The sequence below is a fragment of the Schistocerca cancellata genome, chromosome 1 (genome assembly GCF_023864275.1).
Source record: "Schistocerca cancellata isolate TAMUIC-IGC-003103 chromosome 1, iqSchCanc2.1, whole genome shotgun sequence".
Lineage (NCBI taxonomy): Eukaryota > Metazoa > Arthropoda > Insecta > Orthoptera > Acrididae > Schistocerca > Schistocerca cancellata.
Genome location: NC_064626.1, coordinates 618,387,139 through 618,411,298, shown reverse-complemented (window position 1 = coordinate 618,411,298; position 24,160 = coordinate 618,387,139). Strand labels below are relative to the sequence as shown.

General features: G+C 41.6%; 1 protein-coding gene across 1 annotated transcript in view; it reads left to right on the top strand.

The window, feature by feature from the left end:
• Positions 1-24,160, top strand: part of LOC126183074 (FAD synthase-like) — a 112,355-nt gene that overhangs the window by 60,103 nt on the left and 28,092 nt on the right. The window contains exons 7-9 of the mRNA XM_049924905.1: positions 3,380-3,468; positions 3,573-3,705; positions 16,412-16,585. Of these exons, the coding sequence (XP_049780862.1) occupies positions 3,380-3,468; positions 3,573-3,705; positions 16,412-16,585 (396 nt within the window). The remainder of the gene's footprint in view (positions 1-3,379; positions 3,469-3,572; positions 3,706-16,411; positions 16,586-24,160) is intronic.

Below are 24,160 nucleotides of genomic sequence, written 5' to 3'. Positions count from 1 at the left end.
GTTGAAGTAACTATAAACTATTTGCTTTTAGCAACTTCTGGAGTTCTGAGTTCCATACAGAACACTCACCCGCTCCCTGTACAGAGGATATGCCAGTGGTTACAGCAGAGCAGTGGCCATCATGAAAACTTCTCAGTTCATCAGGCATCTAAGACGGAATAAGATCCTATTTCTATTTGAAACAATAAGTGCATTGTCAACTCTCAACACCTCCAGCATCTTATGAACATTATGCAAAAGATGGTTGGTTTACAAGGATATGGTACTTTCATGAGACAGGTGCTTTGGGAAACCTTATGTGTTAACCAGTCGATCAAGGCAGACAACAAAATGGATAAGTGGATCGCCCTGTAGAATGTGTGACACAAATTGAGTACTTCATCTCAATTTTAGTACATCTGACCACATCCCTAAACTGAAAGTTAGGGATATAAATCATGGAAAGAAAAGTTGGAAGAAACATAGTGGAACTGAGATCCAATGCTATACTCTGCAGTATGTTGCAGAACAGTGCGGTGTACGAGTGCACATGTGATAGTTGGCATCTAATGTCATATCATTAGGATACACTTCCATCATGGTAACTTCCTCAGTCACCTCTGCAGGATAAGTCATCAGGAACTCCTCAATAGATTCACATGACTCAACTTCAGAAGGTGATTTAAATAACATATTCCTTTTGTGTGAGCTATTTAAACCAGAAAGTTACTTTATGCTAGATACTAAGCAAGCTGAAACAACTACTACTCCCAAGCGTCGCCACTATCTTCCCATCAGAAAGTGCAGCAATTTAGAGGATGGTCATGGACTTTTAAAAGAGATTGTAAATTATAAACATAGTTGAGAGTCTGTTACCATGGAGAGCTTTTATGCTACCTTATGGACTATCTGGCAGTTGATAGTGCCATATGGAACTACAATGATGGGTTGTTATGACCAGCTTTCAGCAATTATATGCTCTGTGTATTATTTTGTTTTCCTAATTAATAGATGTACCTCCTGTGTAATAAGGTGTTGGCCACATGGTATATACAGAAAACACCAATAAAAAAAGTAAATACTTGAAATGTTTGATTAGTATAAGATCACTACGTCTCAATTGCACAGGTTTAGGTTGCAAACTGGAAATTAATGTTTTAATAGGTATTTATCAAGGTACCGCTCAGCATGCATTGTGTTCCGAATGAGATACAGACTCACAACTTTTGTGGATGTCATGTCGCACCACACTGTGACATTTGTGTCATGTTGGCTTTGTTCAACAACCACCTTTGGATTCTCTGATGCCCGATATTGACAACTGTGCTGGAGACCAAACCTCCCAACATGAAACATAGCTTCAACTGACCATAGGAGATTGCCAAAAATATTTGACAAATCTACATGCCTAGCAAGGATCATCTCCCAATATTCCAACTTATGATCACAGTCTTTGCAAGCTATCTTTCTTTATGATTTCTGTGGATTTTGAATGAGTATTTCCTGAACCATCTGCACATCCTCCTCCATCCTGGATGCTGAGGGTCGACTGCTTCTCTTAAGATTTGGTACAGTAGCTGTGTCCAGTAGGTCTGACTGGAAATTTCTTATGGTCTTTGGACCAACCAAGGCACGAGATCATTTCGCACTTTGCTACCATCTCTTACTTGTACCATGGATCACCATACTTTGTATCTGTATGCCAGCTGAGCCTGCTCATGCAAAGTTAGAGATTGCACCATGGTCTGCCTCAGATATCTGCAATGAAACAAATGAGATTCATGATCCAATCACATTAACATAACCATCACCTATGTTTGATGTCAGTGTGCAATAGTCATTCACAAACGGCCGGTGCCAGCACTAGCATGACGGCATGCAAAAAGCATCTGGGGACACGGAAAGCAGTGCAGTTGTTGTTGTAATATGGAAATGGAGTCATTTATCCGACACCCAAAACAGCCTGATCATTGGCTTTTTGGCCAAGGGTGAATGAGTTTGTGAAATGGCTAAGTTTGTAAACTGTTTGTGTGCCACCGTAGTTGAAATACACTGTGCATGACAAAATGATGCAATACAAAACTGGCGCTGAGGCAGCTGTGGTGTGCATGGGCCATAGAAGAAAGGGGTCAAGGACAGTTGTGGAGATGTGTATAGGCAGATAGACATGACTTTTGATAGTCCAGATGAACCAAGGGGCTACCAAAAGTGTCTCCTCAATGGTCGTTCAGCGAACATTGCTGTGTATAGGTTTCCACAGCAGATGCCTGGTTCACTGGTTCATGCACTCAAGTCGACTGCTGTTTGTCAGCAACAAAGACTGGAATTTACATGACAGTGCTGCAACTGAACATGCACTGAATGATGACTGATTGCCTTTCCATGTGAATCATGTTTTATGCACCAAGCAAACATTCTGCAACAATCATTGGAAGAGTTTTCTGGCATTCCCTGTGTGATCTCATCAATCTGGAAGGCACAGTGAATCAGCATTGAAATGCATCTGTCCTTGGGTATCATGTCCACCCGTACATGCAGTTTGTCTTTTCTCAGCGCAATGGCATCTATCATCAGGACAAAGCAGCATGTCGCACAGTTTGCAGTGTGCATGTGTGACTTGAAGAGTACCAGGATAAGTTTCCTGTGTTCCCATGGCCACCAAACTCACCGGATTTAAAGCAAACCGAGAATCTGTGGGAACCCATTTCAATCAGGCTGTTCGCAACATGGATCCTCAACTGCTCAACTGAGAAATTAGTGCAACTGGCCACTGCACTGAAGTTGGCATAGCTCCACATCCCTGTCAGTAACTTTCAGAAATTATTGACTCTTTTCCTGCACCTCTTGTAGCAATCCACACTGCAAAAAGTGGTTATTCAGGCTTCTGACTACTGGTATTCATGTTAATGTTATCAGACAGTGTATAACATAATAAATTCTACCGTTGTAAAGAACAGAATCTTTTTTGTTTACTACCCTGACATACGTGAGGATAGTAACTTAAGCAAGATTGAAGCCAATTGTTTTCCCCATCAAAGTCCAGTTTCATCTGAATTAGGGCATCATCTCTAATGGCTTCAAAGTTCTCTGGACACTAAAATATAATGTTTATTTTTTGGATAATCTGTCCCTTTCAAATACGTTATTACATTTCCACATTACTCAGTGAATGAAAATCTATTTAAACTGGGTCATAATGTGATAATGGTTCTTAATGCTTGTTGCATGAATGTTTACTTTTTAACTGCCCTAAAGGTAAACATTATGTATCAGAGAATCCAACATTGATTGTGTTAAAATATGAATGCTATGAATAGAGTATCCTTGATAAATCTTCTGTTTAAGAAATGTGATTATTATACATCCATACAACATTAATAATTACTTTATTACTTTTCAGCTATTACAGTTTACTAATTACTGTGGAATCTGACATAGAAAAGGATGCTGAGGAGGCTTACAATATGCTGAAGTCATTATTGGGAGAAGGTGCTGTATCTCGTCATCTATTCAGTGCATTTTATGAGGTTTTATATAAATTTGATGGATTTCCATATTGTACCTGTTACTGATACTACTTCGTTTTGTTCCAGATATTATAGTACCCTATGACAAGTGCCCACTGGATGAAACATATAGAAAAATAGAACAAGCAGTGGCCCGTGGAGACATGGCAACAGTGCGAGAAGCATTCCGTTATGTAGCATCGTTATGTCAAAAGTACAAGTTAGTATCAGCCCTAAGTGTTCACTAATTGGAAGTACATCAAGTTCACGGTGAGACTCAGACATAAAATAATGTGAAGCTCTGGAAGCCTTTTATTAGTATTTTCCTTGAAAATACCTTGTGTAGTTTATTATTGTTTCCTCCCTTTCTGGTGCATTTGAAGTGACCTGCATTTTCACATAAGAATAAAATGGTGTGTTATGCCTGACATTTAGCTACTTCACTTGTTTTCTAGTGATGTCCCAGTAATGCTTCTCTTAGGTATATTTTAACATTCCCTTTTTTTAGTGTATTTGAAACATGTTCTGGGTGAACACAAGTTTCATTGGTGGCAGAGATCATTCTGTTTTACAAAACTTTCTACTTAGCTGTTTTCACTGTGGCATATGGCACGTTACACCACTGTTAGGTACCCTTCATCCTATGAACTCCCAGCCTGATATCATCCTATGTCCTGTTCTCAAGATATATTACACATCCTGTTGTTGCCAGTTCAGGCCAAAGAAACTGGTACACCTGCCTAAGATCATGTAGGTCTCACAAGTGGGGGAAAGAAATACAGTAGAAGAAGAATGGGTAGCTTTGAGAGATGAAATAGTGAAGGCAGCAGAGGATGAAGCAGGTAAAAAGATGAGGGTTGGTAGAACTCCTTGGGTAACAGAATTTAATTGATGAAAGGCGAAAATATAAAAATGCAGTAAATGAAGCAGGCAGAAAGCAATAAAAACATCTCCAAAATGAGATCGACAGGAAGTGCAAAATGGTTAAGCAGGGATGGCTAGAGGACAGATGTAAGGATGTAGAGGCATGTAAGAGAGATACTGCCTACAGGTAAATTAAAGAGTCCTTTGGAGAAAAGAGAAACACTTGTATGAATATCAAGACCTCAGACGGAAACCCAGTTCTAAGCAAAGAAGGGAAAGCAGAAAGGTGGAAGGAGTATATAGAGGGTCTATACAAGGGTGGTGTACTTGAGAACAATATTATGGAAATGGAAGAGGATGTAGATGAAGATGAAATAAGAGATATGATATTGCGTGAAGAGTTTGACAGAGCACTGAAAGACCTAAGTTGAAACAAGGCCCCAGGAGTAGACAACATTCCATTAGAACTACTGATAGCCTTGAGAGAGCCAGCCCTGACAAAACTCTACCATCTGGTGAGCAAGATGTATGAGACAAGTGAAATACCCACAGACTTGAAGAAGAATATAATAATTTCAATCACAAAGAAAGCAGGTGTTCAGGTGTTGACAGATGTGAAAATTACCAAACTATCAGTTTAATAAGTCATGGCTGCAAAATACTAACACAAATTCTTTACAGGCAAATGGAAAAACTGGTATAAGCCGACCTCAGCGAGATCAGTTTGGATTCCGTAGAAATGTTGGAACACGTGAGGCAATACCAACCCTATGACTTATCTTAGAAGATAGATTAAGGAAAGGCAAACCTATGTTTCTAGCATTTGTAACTTAGAGAATGCTTTTGACAATGTTGACTGGAATACTCTCTCTCAAATTCTCAAGGTGGCAGGGGTAAAATACAGGGAGCGAAATGCTATTTACAGTTTGTACAGAAACCAGATGGCAGTTATAAGAGTCGAGGGGCATGAAAGGGAAGCAGTGGTTAGGAAGGGAGTGGGACAGGGTTGTAACCTACCCCAGATGTTATTCAATCTGTATATTGAGCAAGCAGTAAAGGAAACAAAAAAAAAAAAATTCGGAGTAGGAATTAAAATCTACAGAGAAGAAATAAAAACTTTGAGGTTCGCCGATGACATTGTAATTCTGTCAGAAACGGCAAAGGACCTGGAAGAGCAATTGAACTGAATGGACAGTGTCTTGAAAGGAGGATATAAGATGAACATCAACAAAAGCAAAATGAGGATAATGGAATGTAGCTGAATTAAATCAGGTGATGCTGAGGGAATTAGTCTAGGAAATGAGACACTTAAAGTAGTAAAGGAGTTTTGCTATTTAGGGATCAAAATAACTGATGATGATGGTCGAGGTAGAGAGGATATAAAATGTAGACTGGCAATGGCAAGGAAAGCTTTTCTGAAGAAGAGAATTTTGCTAACATCGAGTATAAATTTAAGTGTCAGGAAGTCGTTTCTGAAAGTATTTGTATGGAGTGTAGCCATGTATGGAAATGAAATGTGGACGATAAATAGGTTAGACAAGAAGAGAATAGAAGCTTTCGAAATGGGGTGCTACAGAAGAATGCTGAAGATTAGATAGGTAGATAACATAACTAATGAGGAGGTATTGAATAGAATTGGGGAGAAGAGAAATTTATGGCACAACTTGACTAGAAGGAGGGATTGGTTGGTAGGACATGTTCTGAGACATCAAGGGATCACCAATTTAGTACTGGAGGGCAGCACGGAGGGTAAAAATCGTAGAGGGAGGACAAGAGATGAATACACTAAGCAGGTTCAGAAGGATGTAGGTTGCAGTAGGTACGGGGAGATGAAGAAGCTTGCATAGGATAGAGTAGCATGGAGAGCTGCATCAAACCAGTCTCAGGACTGAAGACCACAACAAGAACCCACGAGCACGCAGAAGTGGTGCAACACGATGTGGCATGGACTCGACTAATGGCTGAAGTAGTGCTGGAGAGAATTTACACCATGAATCCTGCAGGTCTGTCCATAAATCCGTAAGAGTATGAGGAGGGGGGGGGGGGGGATGGTGTGGAGGTCTCTTTAGCACGTTGCGTGGCATCCTGGCATCCCAGATATGCTCAACAACGTTCATGTCTGGGGAGTTTGGTGGTGAGCAGAAGTGTTTAAACTCAGAAGAGTGTTCCTGGAGCCACTCTGTAACAATTCTGGATGTGAGGGGTGTTGCATTGCCCTGTTGGAATTGCCCAAATCTGCCACAATGCACAATGGAAATGATTGATTCAGGTGATCAGACAGGATGCTTACGTATGTGTCACCTATCAGAGTTGTAGCTAGACATATCAGGGGTCCCACATCACTCCAACTGCACGCACTGCGTACCATTACAGAGTCTCTACCAGCTTGAACAGTCCCCTGCTGACATGCAGGGTCCATGGATTCATGAGGTTGTCTCCATACCCATACACATCCATGTGCTCGATACAATTCGAAATGAGTCTCGTCCAACCAGGCAACATGTTTCCACTCATCAACAGTCCAGTGTTGGTGTTGACAGGTCCAGATGAGGTGTAAAGCTTTGTGTCATGCAGTCCTCAAGGGTACACAAGTGGGCCTTTGGCTCCAAAAGCCCATATTGATGATGTTTTGTGGAATGGTTCACAAACTGACACTTGTTGATCGCCGAGCATTGAATCTGTAGCAATTTGGGGAAGGGTTGCAATTCTGTCACAATGAATGATTCTCCTCAGAAGTTGTCGGTCCCGTTCTTCCAGGATCTTCTTCCGGCTGCACTGATGTCCGAGATTTGATGTTTTGCCAGATTCCTGATATTCACAGTTCACTCATGAAATGGTCATACAGGAAAATCCCCACTTCATCGCTACCTCGGAGTTGCTGTGTCCCATTGATTGTGCACTGACTATAACATCACGTTCACATTCACTTTAATCTTGATAACCTGCCATTATAGCAGCAGTAATCAATCTAACAACTGCACCAGGCACTTGTTGTCTTATATAGGTATTGCTGACTGCAGTGACGTATTCTGCCTGTTTGCATATCTCTGTGTTTGAATAGACATGCCTATACCAGTTTCTTTGGTGCTTCAGTGTATTATACAATAAATGGTTCAAATGGCTCTGAGCACTATGGGACTTAACATCTGAGGTCATCAGTCCCCTAGAACTTAGAACTACTTAAACCTAACTAACCTAAGGACAGCACACACATCCATGCCCGAGGCAGGATTCGAACCTGCGACCATAGCGGTCGCGTGGTACCAGACTGAAGCGCCATAACCGCTCGGCCACACCGGCTGGCTCAGTGTATTATACCCTCAGTTTTGCTAATGTACAGTAATTTCACTCCTTGATTCACATTTCTTGTACAGTTGTGTTAGACATACTGCACAGTAAATTGACATTCCAGACCATGGTAATATAGTAGGTCAGATGTATTCAATCAATTTACGTACTGTTCACTAAATGGCAAAAGTTACTTTCCGTACTAGAGCACATATTGGAATACGTAGAGCAGATACGTAAGTACATAGTTAAAAACTAAACATTATGTATACGCAATATCTGTGAATCTAGACATTACTTTATCAGCTTGACTCTTATTTAATATTTTGATTTGTATTTAATAAATTTTATTTTTATGAAATTTTGGTACCCTTGGAACTTTAGTAATTTTGTTATTTGTTAAAGTGAAATATGATTGGTGGAACGCTTGGCAACTGGTACTAAATGTGCTGTTTTTCATTTTCTATCATAGTTATGGTCCCCCTGAAATTTATTAATACCTAGTCCTGACCACAGTGTTCATACTGAAACTATTACCTGTATATGTGAAAGGAAAATTTCTTGTAAACAATAAAGGGAAAGATAACAAGAACTCATAATGAGTAAGAAAATAGAAATACGGGTAAGCTACTATGAACAGCATAGTTAACGCATTATTGTAGCCAAGATACCAGTAGACACGAGGAACATACCTACCACAGTTGTACCGGTCTGTATGTCAACTAGCTCTGCAGATGATGAATAGATTGAAGAGATGTGTGATGAGATAAAAGAAATTGTTCAGATAATTAAATGAGGTGAAAATTTAATATGTGATGGGGGACTGGAATTCAATAGTACAAAAAGGAAGAAAAGGAAAACTGATAGGTGAATATGGACTGGGGGAAAGAAATGAAAAAGGAAGCCGCCTGGTACAGTTCTGCACAGAGCATAATTTAATTATTGCTAACACTTGGTTTAATAAACTTAAAACAACGTTGTATACTTGGAAGAGATTTGGTGACATGGAAAGGCTTCAGATTGGTTATGTAATGGTTAAACCGAAGTTTAGGAACCAAATTTTAAATTGTAGAACATTTCCAGTGCCAGACATGGACTCTGACCACAATTTATTGGTTGTGGGCAGTAATTTTAAAACTGAAGAAATTTCGAAAAGTTAGATGGGACCTCGATAAGTTGAAAGAACCACAGATTGTTGAGAGTTTCAGAGAGATCTTTAGGCAACAGTTCACTAGAACAGGGGAAAGGAATACAGTAAAAGACTAATGGGTAGCAATTAGAGATGAAATGGTGAAGGCAGCATAGGTTCAAGTAGGTAAAACACAGGGATACTAAATTTAATTGATGAAAGGAGAAAATTTCAAAATGCAGCAAGTGAAACAAGCAAAAGGGAATATAAACATCTGAAAATTGAGATTGGCAAGACGTGAAAAATGGGTAAGCAGGAATGGCTAGACGACAAATGTAAAGACTTAGAAGCATATTTCATTAGACAAAAGATAGATACCACATACAGGAAATTAAAGAGGCCTTTGGGGAAAAGAGAAACAGCTGTATGACTATCAAGAGCTCAGATGGAAAACCAGTCTAAGCAAAGAAGGGAAAGCTGAAAGGTGAAAGGAGTACGTAGAGGGTCTATACGAGGCAGATGAACTAGAAGGCAATATTATAGAAATGGAAGTGGACATAGATGAAGATGAGAGGGATGATATAATATTGCAAAAATGATTTGGCAGAGCTCAGAAAGATCTAAGTCAAAACAAGGCGCCGGGAGTATGTGATACACCACCAGAATTACTGATAGCCTTGGGAAAGCCAGCCATGGCAGAAATCTTTCATCTGGTGTGCACGATGTATGAGCCAGGCGAAATACTCTCATACTTCAAGAAGAATGTAGTACTCATTCCAAAGAAAGCAGTTGCTGACAGATGTGAAAATTACTGAACTATTAGTTTAATAAGTCATAGTTGCAAATGGAAGAGCTGGTAGAAGCAGACTGTGGGGAAGATCAGTTAGAGAAATGTAGGAACACTGACACAATACTGATGCTGCAGCCTATCTTAGAAGAGAAGTTAAGAAAAGGGAAACTACATTTATAACATTTGTAGACTTAGAGAAAGCTTTTGACAGTGTTGACTGGAATACTCTCTTTGAAATTCTGGAGGTATTGGGGGTAAAATACAGGGAGTGAAAGGCTATTTACAACTTGTACAGAAACCAGATGGAGTTAAAAGAGTTGAGGGATATGAGAGGGAGGCAGTGGTTGAGAAGGGAGTGAGACAGGGTTACAGCCTATCCCCAATGTTGTTCAATCTGTACATTAAACAGGCAGTAAAGGAAGTAAAAGAAAAATTTGGAATAGAAATTAAATTCAGATGCAAGAAATAAAAACTTCTAGGTGTGCCAATGACATTGTAATTCTGTCAGAGACAGCAAAGGACTTGGAGGAGCAGTTGAATGGAATGGACTGTCTTGAAAGGAGGATATAAGATGAACATCAACAAAAGCAAAACAGAGATAATGGAATGTAGTCAAATGAAATCAAGTCATGCTAAGGGAAATAGATTAGGAAATGTAGACCCTTAAAGTAGTGGATAGTTTTGTTATTTGGGCAGCAAAATAATTGATGATGACTGAAGTAGAGAGGATTGAAAATGTAGACTGGCAATCACAAAAAAATGAATAAATTATTTAATAAATAAATAAAAATAAAGCATTTCTGAAGAAGAGAAATACATCAAATATAGATTTAAGTGTTAGAAAATCTTTTCTGAAGGTCTTCAAAAATGTGGTATTACAGAAGAATGTTGAAGATTAGGTGGGTTGACCTTATGAGTTCATTCATAATACAAAAATTTCTAAGTGGAATACAAACAGCAAACTGAGACCACCCCCTCCCCCCCACTCTCTCTCTCTCTCTCACTCTCTCTCTCTCTCTCTCTCCCTCCCTCCACCTCCCTATCCCCCTCCCCCTCACCTCCCCCTCCTTCTCATCCGCCCCTTCCTGTCCCCTCCCCTCCAATTCCCCCTCCCCCACCCATCCCCTCCCCTTCCCCCTCCCCCCGCCCCTCTCCCCTTCCCCCTCCCCTGCCCCTCCCCACTCCTTCTGCCTTCTCCCCCATGTATGTGTGTGTGTGTGTGTGGGGGGGGGTGATGACCTGGTTCTGTAGAGTACTTTAATAGCTGTTATCATTAAAACAGATGATGTGTTATTTTTCAAACGCACTTGCTATATAATCTGCTTTACATTTTAAAAATGCTGATAATTGGCATCTTACATAATTTTTAAAAGAGTCACTATTTTCTAAATTTCTCTTCCTTTCCCACTGTTCAGTTGCAGTTCATTATTACTGCATCCACATTTTTTAAATATAAGAATAATGGAAATTTGTGGATGGAGGAATGTGTAAAATAGGGGGAAGACCCGCTTATAGTGGACTGATGTGTGGCACATACACACATACAACAGAAAACTTTATTCACACTAGCTTTCAAGCTCTTGCTCTTTTTCTACAAAAGTAAATACTTTTCACGCACACAAAAACACACAGACCTCCAAAAGCATACTCCCGCACCCGCAGCAAGACTGATTACTGACTGTTCAATGTTAAGATCAGTTGCCTGGGCTAATGGTTTGGGAAGGAGTGAGGAACAATGCATAAGACAAAGTGGGGTAACAGGATAGTGGAAGGCAGGTGTTTTGACAAAAGATTCAGTGGCTGCACAACAAGACGAAAGTCAGAAAGTAGAGCATATAAGAGATATAGAGAGAGGAGATGGGGGAAAAGGAGAGGAAGGGGGAGATGAGGAGGGAGACAGGAAGGAAAGAGATAAGGGGAGAGGGGTGGGTAAGTGCTTGAGAGAGGGGCTGACTGAGGAATTTTGGGGGGGGGGGGGTGAGAGAGAGAGAGAGAGAGAGAGAGAGAGAGAGAGAGAGAGAGAGCCTCCACATGTGTGGTGGGAGGGGGGGGGGGGATGATGGTAGGAGAAGGCAATGGTAATGAATAGTAGGAGAAGGTAATATATGATGTGGATGAGAAAGGAGTAGTGTGGACAGAAGATAGGATAGAAAGTGTAAGATGAATCAGTAGGAAACAAGTTAGTGGAGATTAAGGCCAAAGAGAATGTGAGAGTGCATGATGTGCTGGAGAGACAATTCACACATATGTACATCAGAGAAACTTGTGTAGGAAGGGAATATACAATGGCCTGCATAGTGAAGCAGTTGTTGGAAGTCACTTTTCATGGTGCCCAACATGATCAGCAACTGGATGTTGAAATTTACAATTTGTCACAGTTAGGCAGTGGCCTGTTAAGCGAATAGACAGTTACTTACTTGTTGTGCCCACATGGAATGCCTCAAAGGAATTGCAACACAGCTGATATACAACATTAACAAAGTAGGAAAAGACAGAGTGCTACTTGCCTGTCAAGTTGCAGACAGGCACAGTTAAAAGACACGTACACAATGCTTTCGGCCACGACCTCCATGTATAAAAGATACACACTCACACACACACACACACACACACAAAGCAAGCACACCTCACACAAACATGACCACCAACTCAAGCATCTCGGGCCAGAATACAGCTATCACATGGGATACAAGCAGTAATCTAAATGGCATGGGGAAGAGGAAGGTATAGTTGTGTATGGGTGGGTAGAGAGACAAACACTGTATGGTGGAGTATGCATGGTCTATGCTGTCAACAGGCACAGGGTCAGTAGGTTGTGGGTCAGGGAAGTGGAGAAAAAAGCAGCAAAAAAGGAAAAGGATCAGAGGAGGACAGATATATGCATTGGCAGAGGACTGCAAATAAACAAGGTGGGAGATGAGAATGGGGCGGAGATAATAGGACACAGGTGGTGGAAACATTTGGGTAGAGGGTGTGGAGACAGTATCTTACTGTAGGTTGAGGCTGGGGTAATTATGGGAGCAGAGAATGTGTTGTAAGGATAACTCCCATCTGTGCAGTTCAGAAAAGCTGGTGGTGGAGGGAAGGACCCAGATGGCTCAGGTAGTGAAGCAGCCATTGAAATCAAATGTCTGATGTTCAGCTGCATGTTGTGCCACAGGGTGGTGGCCATTCATCCTGACAGACAGCTGGTTGGTAGTTACACCAATATAAAAAGCAGTGCAGTGATTGTAGTAGAACTGGTGAATGACATGGCTGCTTTCATGGGTGGCCCAGCCACTGATGGGGTTGGATAAACCTGTGGCAGGACTGGAATAGGAAAGGGGGGGGGGGGGGGGACTGGGCATGTTTTGCACCTGGGTCTTCCACAGGGATATGATCCTGGCAGCAAGCGGTTGTGATTGGAAGTGGCGAAGGGATGGGCTAGGATCTTGTGAGGGGTGGGAGTATCTCGGGTAGGATGTTCCTCATTTCAGGGCACGATGATAGGTAATCGAAGTCCTGGCAAAGGGTGTGGTTCAGTTGTTGCAGTCCAGGGTGGTACTGGTGGAGGGGGCACTCCTTTGTGGTTGGTTCTTGGAGGTGGTAGAGGATTGGGGGTGTTAAGGTAGATGGCATGGGAGATCTGTTTGTGGACTAGGTCTGGGGAATAGTGCCTGTCTATGAAGGCCATGGGGCCATGGTGAGACCTTCAGCATACTGAGCAAGGAAGTTTTTGTCAGTGAAGATACGTTGTCCCCAGGTGGCCAGGCATTATGGGAGAGATATTTTGATGTGAAAGGCAGGTACTGCTTGTGGTTGATGGGTTTAAAGTGAGCAGAGGTGCAGATGGAGCCATTAGGGAGTAGGAGATAAACATCAAGGAAGATGGCATGTGGTCCTCTTCAACCCAGTGTGCCATCTCCTCTCTGATGGTTCCATCTGCACCTCTATCCACATTAAACTCACCAACAACCAGCAATACCTGCATTTTGACAACTGTCATCCCTTTCACCAGGAATGGAATAGGGATGGAGAAGAAATTCTATAGGTTCGGTAGACACTAGAACACTTCCTTATGTGATGTGCTTAGGATATCCCGCATTTCATGGTGTGATGAGAAGTAATCAAAGCACTGATGAAGAATGGGATTGAGCCTTTCCAGGTCAGGCTGATATTTGGTGAACAGTAGCTGGTTAGCAAGTTTACTGGTGTCAGAGTAGGAGATGGATTTAAGGATAAGCTGGACAGAAAATTTTCAGTAAAGGCTGTGATCAAATTATTGGTGTATTTCAACATCTCCTGTTTTCCACTGCGCATGCAATGTCCATGGTTGATGAGACTGTAAGGAAGAGACTTTTTGATATGAAACGAGCGACAGTTGCTAAAGTGGGTGGTGCACTTGATATGGACAGATGTATTTATGGAGCCATCTGAAATGTGGGAATTGACATCTAGAAAGGTCTCCCTCCCTCCCTCCCTCTGAATGTGTCATAAAACATAGTTTCGTGTTTGTCAGTGGCTAAGTGCCACACTGTGGATCCAAAGATTTGGGGTTTGATCCATGGTCATCCTAGGATTTTTATTTACGAGGGTCACTCCAAAAAAAATGCACACTATTTTTGTAAAAATACAGTTTCCATGAAAGTTTTACAGTGTGTAGATACATCCTTCCCACTTGTTTTCAAACTTAGTTCAACCTGTTCCCGTGAGTGGCACTGTCACAGCATATCTTCAAGATGGCTGCTACACTTGACATTCATCAGAAGCAATGTGCTGTCATAGAATTCCTATGCTGTGAAAACGAGACAGTAGGAAACATCCACAAGAGGTTGAAAAAGGTGTATGAAGATGCTGCTGTTGATCACAGTACAGTTAGTCGGTGGGCAAGCAGGTTACGTGATGAAAGCGGGCACGGCAATATTGAGGATTGTCCTCATAGTGGCAAGCTTCATACTGCACACACTCCAGACAATGTGCAGAGAGTTAACGAATTGGTGACTGCTGACAGACGCATCACAGTGAACGAATTGTCACGCTACATTGGGATAGGGGAAGGAAGTGTATGCAGAATACTGAAAGTGTTGGCGTTAAAAAAGGTTTGTGCCAGGTGGATTCCCAGGATGTTGACAGTGGCTTACAAAGGAACAAGATAAATGGTATGCAGCGAACTTTTGGAACAGTATGAGAATGGTGGAGATGAATTTCTTGGAATAATTGTTACAGGTGATGAAACGTGGCTCCGTCATTTTTCACCAAAGACGAAGAGGCAATCAATGGAATGGCTTCATGCAAATTCACCCAAGAAAAAAAAAATAAAAACCACACCTTCTGCTGGAAAAGTTATGGCTACGGTGTCGTTTGATTCCGAAGGACTCTTGCTTGTGGAAATCCTGCCAAGTGGAACCACCATAAATTCTGATGTGTATGTGACAACACTGAAGAAACTTCAAGCTCGACTGAGTCATATTCAACTGCATCGGCAAAAGCAGGATGTTTTGCTGTTGCATGGCAATGCACAGGCACATGTCTGTCAAAAAACCATGGAAGCGATCACAAAACTCGGATGGACAACACTGAAACGCCTGCCTTACAGTTCTGACCTGGCTCCATGTGACTGTCATCTCTTTGGGAAACTGGAAGACTCTCTTCGTGGAACAAGGTTTGAGGGTTGGGGTTGGATTCTTTGGGGAAGGAGACCAGACAGCGAGGTCATCGGTCTCATTGGATTAGGGAAGGAAGTCGGCCATGCCCTTTCTAAGGAACCATCCTGGCATTTGCCTGGAGCGATTTAGGGAAATCACGGAAAACCTAAATCAGGATGGCCAGACGCGGGATTGAACCGTCGTCCTCCCGAATGCGAGTCCAGTGTCTAACCACTGCGCCACCTCACTCGGTGAATAAGGTTTGAAGATGATGACTCCCTTGTGCACAGTGCCAAACAGTGGCTCCAATAGGTTGGTCCAGAATTTTACCGTGCGGGTATACAGGCGCTGGTTCCAAGATGGTGTAAGGCAGTTGAGAGGGATAGAAATTATGTATATTGTTCCTACAGGATGTATCTACACACTGTAAAACTTTCAAACATGTAGAATGAAAGATGGATTAAAAAAAAAAAAATATGGCGTGCACTTCTTTTGGAGTGACCCTCGTATCACTTAAAATTTCTTTCATTATTGTGAAAAATGCCTAGTTACCCAGTCATTTAGACTGCACAGTAAAGTATACATTTTCATATGACTAGCTGGGTAAGTAAGTTCAAAATCAGATGAAAGAAAGGAAATAGGATCATGCCTAATAAAGGACTGTGGTGTTAAAACCAACCTGTGGGTTGATAACAGCTTTATAGCATTACTGTAAATTTGATCCTCTGTCATAGGAATTAGTTGTCTGGCACCCAACGTTTACAAAGTGTATAATTAATGTAATTATGTTTTTAAAAGCAAAGAGCTAAAGGAATCATTAGAGTTTTCTGTGAGGTGGTAAATTCGTCCACAGCTCCAGGTATAAGTAAACATATTAGCACAGAATAAGAATAAATATTTTAGTTACATCTGGGTGCATAGCCACAATGAATTAAGTGACTGAAAACATCCTTCCACACTGTGATTACCTTTCAGTGGAATGAAATATCTCTTTATATTTTGATCTATCGAGTGGCAACCATTGTGGCTGAATGTTTTCCTTTGTAGAGTAAATCCTTTTCTTCTCTTATTCTCTACTAATACTTCTGTCTGTATTACAGCATTCCTGATAATGCTTTCTGGAGTATTTACGATATGTGGAAACAAATTCTTGTTAGGTATATGACAAATGCTTGCTTCAGAATATAGTAATTTTAAGTATTCAGAACAAATGCAATGTATTTCAATATAGGCCAGAAGAAGTGTGTCTTTACCTTGATGGAAGCAAAGCAGCAACTGCACTTCTCCATATGCTGTATGCTTGTATGAAGGAAGCTCATTTTGCTGCAAGAGTTGAAGCTATGTATGCAGAAGGTGAAAAGTCCAATGTGGAAGTGATGAAATTTATTAGGGAATCAGCAAAGAGGTAATTACTATTTCTCTATCTCTCTCTCTCTCTCTCTCTCTCTCTCTCTCTCTCTCTCTCTCTCTCTCTCTGTGTGTGTGTGTGTGTGTGTGTGTGTGTGTTTTACTTCTGATAGTAAGTGCTGCATCATGTAAGTTGTATATGTCATTTTGCACTTGTAACAAAACACTTCTTTCAGTGTTAAAATTCAGTTGATGATATTTGACAGGGTTGAAACAGAGACAACCACTTGCAAAAGAGCATTTGTTGCATATCAGCTCATGTATAGTAATTATTCATGACTTAGATTTGCTTCAAACTTGAAGTTATTTTTGTAGCATGATTAATTAAAAATAATGTGTATTTGTGATACACAACGCACTTATTTTATTATTATAGTCTCCTAAACTGTCATCAGTCACAAATGATTTGGGAGAAAATTGCTATCTCCAGTATGCTGACCCATACTGATGGAATATATGGGTGTTGAGACAAAGCTTTTGTTGTAAGTACGCTTTGTAGCGAAGGCTGCATCCCAGTTCTATTAATCTAGCTGAGATGTGCAGAGCTCTGACTGATGGGCTTTTATTTCCAAGCTTTTCATGGGTCAGTAATGGAACTTTGAAAGCAGAAGAAAAATACTTCCATGGAGCTGTAACAACCATTGTTCTAAGAAAGAGTTGGGTTACTACTCCTACTCCTGATGAAATGTTTATAGGTAGGGTATTTGTGGATAATTAAAAGGCAGAATCATGCACAGATGTATTCATTGTAGTAAAGAGGGAGCAGGGAAATGTGAAAAATTATTAGTTTTCTGTATTTAAGACTGTCTGTCAGTCATCACAGAAGCTTTGAAGTCCATAAATGCCTCTCTAATAATACTCTCGTGATAGAGATCATCACGCAGTGTTGCAAGTACACTAGGATTTTAATGTGAATCCCAAGGAGATTATCCAGCTACAGGTATGTCAGACAAAAATTACTTTGGATTTGGTATTGATAGTGTCTCTTGAATATAAATAATGCAAGTTAATGTTAAAGAGATGCTGAGTGTGCATGAAGAAAAACATATCACTTAGGTAAGGAACATAAAAAAAACATCAGTGGCACATTGAGAACAACATGTGCTTTCATTCTAATATTTAATTCAACAAGCTCCCATTTTATAATAAAACAGAATTTATCTGATCCAGGCTTGTGGGTGATATGACTAAGGCACCTGCAAACTCATGACAGAATTTTAGTGTCTCATCCCCCAATCACCTTTTGGGATAGTGACCCAACGTGGAGTAGAGAGAGAACTCAGTCTTCGCCAAAAAGAAGAATATACAGGGACTAAATGTGACAAGCTGAATAATGTGCAGCAGAGTAGGGAAAACTGTAATGCATGTTTTTCTAACAGAGCTCCATGGAACAGGAGTGAGACATAATGTGTAGGTGGGAAGAGTTCGGTCAAAGTCCTCCAACCATAAGATACACACTTGCTTGAGTTTGTAACCACATTTTGTAAATATGTGTACATATTAATGAATTTTATCAGTAATAAGTGTTTGTGATAATGTATGTTGATAGGTAAGAATTATTCGTGTCAAATCATTGTAGTAAAAAAAAAAATGGCCATGTCAGGGAAGTTTTTATTGTATAAAGCACATAGAATACCTTTTGCATAACAATAATGTTGTTGTCACGAGTACACACAGTTGTAGAGCTAAGGCAAAGGAGGAGTTGTGCCGCATGTGTAGTGTGGAACAGATGTATGTGTTGGCACGCAAATGCCACATTGTTTTTCATTGAAAATACTGTTGTAATACAGTATTTTGTAGCTGCGTAATAGGCACACCACTATCTTAGAAACTTTTTGCATCAGTATAGTGTGTTTGGACATTGTAATTCTGTCAGAAACAGCAAAGGACTTGGAAGAGCAGTTCAACGGAATGGACAGTGTCTTGAAAGGAGGGTATAAGATGAACATCAGCAAAAGCAAAACGAGGATAATGGAATGTAGTCGAATTAAGTTGGGTGATGCAGAGGGAATTAGATTAGGAAATGAGGCACTTAAAGTAGTAAAGGAGTTTGGCTATTTGGGGAGCAAAATAACTGATGATGAAGGTCGAAGTAGAGAGGATATAAAATGTAGACTGGCAATGGCAAGGAAAGCTTTTCTGAAGAAGAAAAATTTGTTAACATCGAGTATAGATTTAAATGTCAGGAAGTCGTTTCTGAAAGTATTTGTAATGGAGTGTAGCCATGTATGGGAGTGAAACGTGGACGATAAATACACTCCTGGAAATTGAAATAAGAACACCGTGAATTCATTGTCCCAGGAAGGGGAAACTTTATTGACACATTCCTGAGGTCAGATACATCACATGATCACACTGACAGAACCACAGGCACATAGACACAGGCAACAGAGCATGCACAATGTCGGCACTAGTACAGTGTATATCCACCTTTCGCAGCAATGCAGGCTGCTATTCTCCCATGGAGACGATCGTAGAGATGCTGGATGTAGTCCTGTGGAACGGCTTGCTATGCCATTTCCACCTGGCGCCTCAGTTGGACCAGCGTTCGTGCTGGACGTGCAGACCGCGTGAGATGACGCTTCATCCAGTCCCAAACATGCTCAATGGGGGACAGATCCGGAGATCTTGCTGGCCAGGGTAGTTGACTTACACCTTCTAGAGCACGTTGGGTGGCACGGGATACATGCGGACGTGCATTGTCCTGTTGGAACAGCAAGTTCCCTTGCCGGTCTAGGAATGGTAGAACGATGGGTTCGATGACGGTTTGGATGTACCGTGCACTATTCAGTGTCCCCTCGACGATCACCAGTGGTGTACGGCCAGTGTAGGAGATCGCTCCCCACACCATGATGCCGGGTGTTGGTCCTGTGTGCCTCGGTCGTATGCAGTCCTGATTGTGGCGCTCACCTGCACGGCACCAAACACGCATACGACCATCATTGGCACCAAGGCAGAAGCGACTCTCATCGCTGAAGACGACACGTCTCCATTCGTCCCTCCATTCACGCCTGTCGCGACACCACTGGAGGCGGGCTGCACGATGTTGGGGCGTGAGCGGAAGACGGCCTAACGGTGTGCGGGACCGTAGCTCAGCTTCATGGAGAGACCGTAGCTCAGCTTCATGGAGACGGTTGCGAATGGTCCTCGTCGATACCCCAGGAGCAACAGTGTCCCTAATTTGCTGGGAAGTGGCGGTGCGGTCCCCTACGGCACTGCGTAGGATCCTACGGTCTTGGCGTGCATCCGTGCGTCGCTGCGGTCCGGTCCCAGGTCGACGGGCACGTGCACCTTCCGCCGACCACTGGCGACAACATCGATGTACTGTGGAGACCTCACGCCCCACGTGTTGAGCAATTCGGCGGTATGTCCACCCGGCCTCCCGCATGTCCACTATACGCCCTCGCTCAAAGTCCGTCAACTGCACATACGGTTCACGTCCACGCTGTCGCGGCATGCTACCAGTGTTAAAGACTGCGATGGAGCTCCGTATGCCACGGCAAACTGGCTGACACTGACGGCGGCGATGCACAAATGCTGCGCAGCTAGCGCCATTCGACGGCCAACACCGCGGTTCCTGGTGTGTCCGCTGTGCCGTGCGTGTGATCATTGCTTGTACAGCCCTCTCGCAGTGTCCGGAGCAAGTATGGTGGGTCTGACACACTGGTGTCAATGTGTTCTTTTTTCCATTTCCAGGAGTGTAGTTTAGACAAGAAAAGAATAGAAGCTTTCAAAATGTGGTGTTACAGAAGAATGCTGAAGATTAGATGGGTAGATCACATAACTAATGAGGAGGTATTGAATAGAATTGGGGAGAAGAGGAGCTTGTGGCACAACTTGACTAGAAGAAGGGATCGGTTGGTAGGACATGTTCTGAGACATCGAGGGATCACCAATTTAGTATTGGAGGGCAGCGTGGAGGGTAAAAATCGTAGAGGGAGACCAAGAGATGAATACACTAAGCAGATTCAGAAGGATGTAGGCTGCAGTAGGTACTGAGAGATGAAGAAGCTTGCACAGGATAGAGTAGCATGGAGAGCTGCATCAAACCAGTCTCAGGACTGAAGACCACGACAACAACAGTGTGTTTAGTCAAAGAAAAAACTTGTGGAGTCGTCAGCCTTCAGTAGCATTCTATCTTTTCCCCATAAATTCTGAGAAGGCGGTGGTAATTATAGCTGCTGATATAGTATTGCACTATTACTGCAGACAATGAGTTCAAATTAAAAGTGATTTAAAGTTAAATTTATGTTTTATGGCAAGAGCATGCTGGCTTTCATGTATTCAAAATGGGGTTAGAATTTTAAGTTGTATTTTGTATATGATACTATATGCATACATCTATGTAACTTTTCTACTGAAAAATAATTATTGCAATCAATGGAAGTTTTTACTGCATCTGTTCCAGAGTAGTCAACTGTAGAGTAATAACTAAATACTAATAATCAGTTTGTATCACGATTAAGTGTGTTGTCAAACAGACAGCATTATCGTGATATACATAACACAGTACAGTTTCTGTAACTTGTTGCTAGTACTTGATTATTATTAGCAGTCATTATGGTAACTGCACTGGACTCGCCTTTGGGAGGACGACGGTTCAATCCCGCGTCCGGCCATCCTGATTTAGGCTTTCCGTGATTCCCCTAAATCGCTCCAGGCAAATGCCGGGATGGTTCCTTTCAAAGGGCACGGCCGACTTCTTTCCCCGTCCTTCCCCAATCCGATGAGATCGATGATCTCGCTGTCTGGTCTCCTTCCCCAAACCAACCCAACCCAACCCAATCCATTATGGTAACTAACAGCATTGCATTCCAACTTAGTGTCTTTAGTGTTTGTGCCACATGTGTCTTTACTTGTGAGGCAGGGTGTGTGCATTTTATCCATTTGGTGCTTTGTCTTAGTCACACGATGTTCTTCTGATTTCAGAGTCAGTACAGTCATTTACTAGATTTAAATTTTTGCTTATTTTGGAGCTGGCAGCCATTTTATTCATTCTAGCCACATTCTGGCATCTAAAATTATGGCTAACTACAGTGAAGCTGTAATTTGTTACTGTTTTTTACAATTTGGTCATTTGAACATTTGTGTGATAGCGATCAGGTTGTAACTAATCTATATTCTGTCGGTAAACATTTCTCTTTGGATTTAATGCCTTGCTTCCACTAATAGCAGAACGTTAGATAAATGTGTCACAGTAAAACCTTACATACAGCTTAGAGTCCCCCCCCCCTCCCCCCCATGAACCATGGACCTTGCCATTGGTGGGGAGGCTTGGGAGGCTTGCGTGCCTCAGCGATACAGATAGCCGTACTGTAGGTGCAAGCACAATGGAGGGGTATCTGTTGAGAGGCCAGGCAAACATATGGTTCCTGAAGAGAGGCAGCAGCCTTTTCAGTAGTTGCAGGGGCAACAGTCTGGATGATAGACTAATCTGGCCTTGTAACACTAACCAAAATGCCCTTGCTGTGCTGGTACTGTGAACAGCTGAAAGGAAGGGGAAACTACAGCCATAATTTTTCCTGAGGGCCTGCAGCTTTACTGTATGGTTAAATGATGATGGCGTCCTCTTGGGTAAAATATTCCGGAGGTAAAATTGTCCCCCATTCAGATCTCTTGGCGGGGACTATTCAGGAGGACGTTGTTATCAGGAAAAGAAAACTGGTGTTGTACAGATCAGAGCGTGGAATGTCAGATCCCTTAATCGGGCAGGTAGGTTAGAAAATTTAAAAAGGTAAATGGATAGGTTAAAGTTAGATATAGTGGGAATTAGTGTATTAGTGAAGTTCAGTGGCAGGAGGAACAAGACTTCTGGTTAGATGAATACAGGCTTATAAATACAAAATCAAATAGTGGCAATGCAGGAGTAGGTTTAATAATGAATAGGAAAATAGGAATGTGCATAAGCTACTACAAACAGCATAGTGAACGCATTATTGTAGCCAAGATAGATACGAAGCCCACGCCTACCACAGTAGTACAAGTTTATATGCCAACTAGCTCCGCAGATGATGAAGAGATTGATGAAATGTATGATGAGATAAAAGAAATTATTCAGATAGTGAAGGGAGATGAAAATTTAATAGTCATAGGTGACTGGAACTCGATAGTAGGAAAAGGCAGAGAAGGAAACGTAGTAGATGAATATGGAATGGGAGTAAGGAAGGAAAGAGGGAGCCGCCTAGTAGAATTGTGCACAGAGCGTAACTTAATCATAGGTAACACTTGGTTGAAGAATCATGAAAGAAGGTTTTATACATGGAAGAAGCCTGGAGATAGTGAAAGGTCTCAGATAGATTATATAATGGTAAGATAGAGATTGAGGAACCAGGTTTTAAATTGTAAGACATTTCCATGGGCAGATGTGGTCTCTGACCACAATCTATTGGTTATGAACTGTAGATTTAAACTGAAGAAACTGCAAAAAGGTGGGAATTCGAGGAGATGGGACCTGGATAAACCGAAATAACCAGAGGTTGTACAGAGTTTCAGGGAGAGCATTAGGGGACAATTGACAAGAATGGGGAAAATAAATACAGTAGAAGAAGAATGGCTAGGTTTGCGAAATGAAATAGTGAAGGCAGCAGAGGACCAAGTAGGTAAAAAGACAAGGGCTGATAGAAATCCATGGGTAACAGAAGAGATATTGAATTTTATTGATGAAAGGAGAAAATTTAAAAATGCCCTAAATGAAGCAGGCAAAAAGGAATACAAATTTCTCAAAAATGAGATCAACAGGAAGTGCAAAATGGCTAAGCAGGGATGGCTAGAGGACAAATGTAAGGATTTAGACATGCATATCACTAGGGGTAACGTAGATACTGCCTACAGGAAAATTAAAAAGACCTTTGGAGAAAAGAGAACCATTTGCATGAATATCAAGAGCTCAGATAGAAACCCATTTCTAAGCAAAGAAGGGAAAGCAGATAGGTGGAAGGAGTATATAGATGGTCTATACAAGGGTGATGTTCTTGAGGACGATATTATGGAAATGGAAGAGAATGTAGATGAAGATGAAATAAGAGATATGATATTGCGTGAAGAGTTTGACAGAGCACTGAAACACTTAAGTCAAAACAAGGCCCTGGGAGTAGACAACATTCCATTAGAACTACTGATAGCCTTGGGAGAGCCAGGCCTAACAAAACTCTACCATCTAGTGAGCAACATGTATGAGACAGGCAAAATACCCTCAGACTTGAAGAAGAATATAATAATTCCAGTCCCAAAGAAAGCAGGTGTTGACAGATGTGAAAATTCTTTACAGATGAATAGAAAACCTGGTAGAAGCTGACCTCAGGGAAGATCAGTTAGGATTCCATAGAAATGCTGGAACACGTGAGGCAATACTGAACCTATGACGTATCTTAAAAAATAGATTATGGAAAGGCAAACCTAAGTTTCTAGCATTTGTAGACTTAGAGACAGCTTTTGACAATGTTGACTGGAATACTCTCATTCAAATTCTGAAGGGGGCCGGGGTAAAATGCAGGGAACGAAAGCCTATTTACAATTTGTACAGAAACCAGATGGCAGTTGTAAGAGTCGAGGGACATGAATGGGAAGCGGTGAT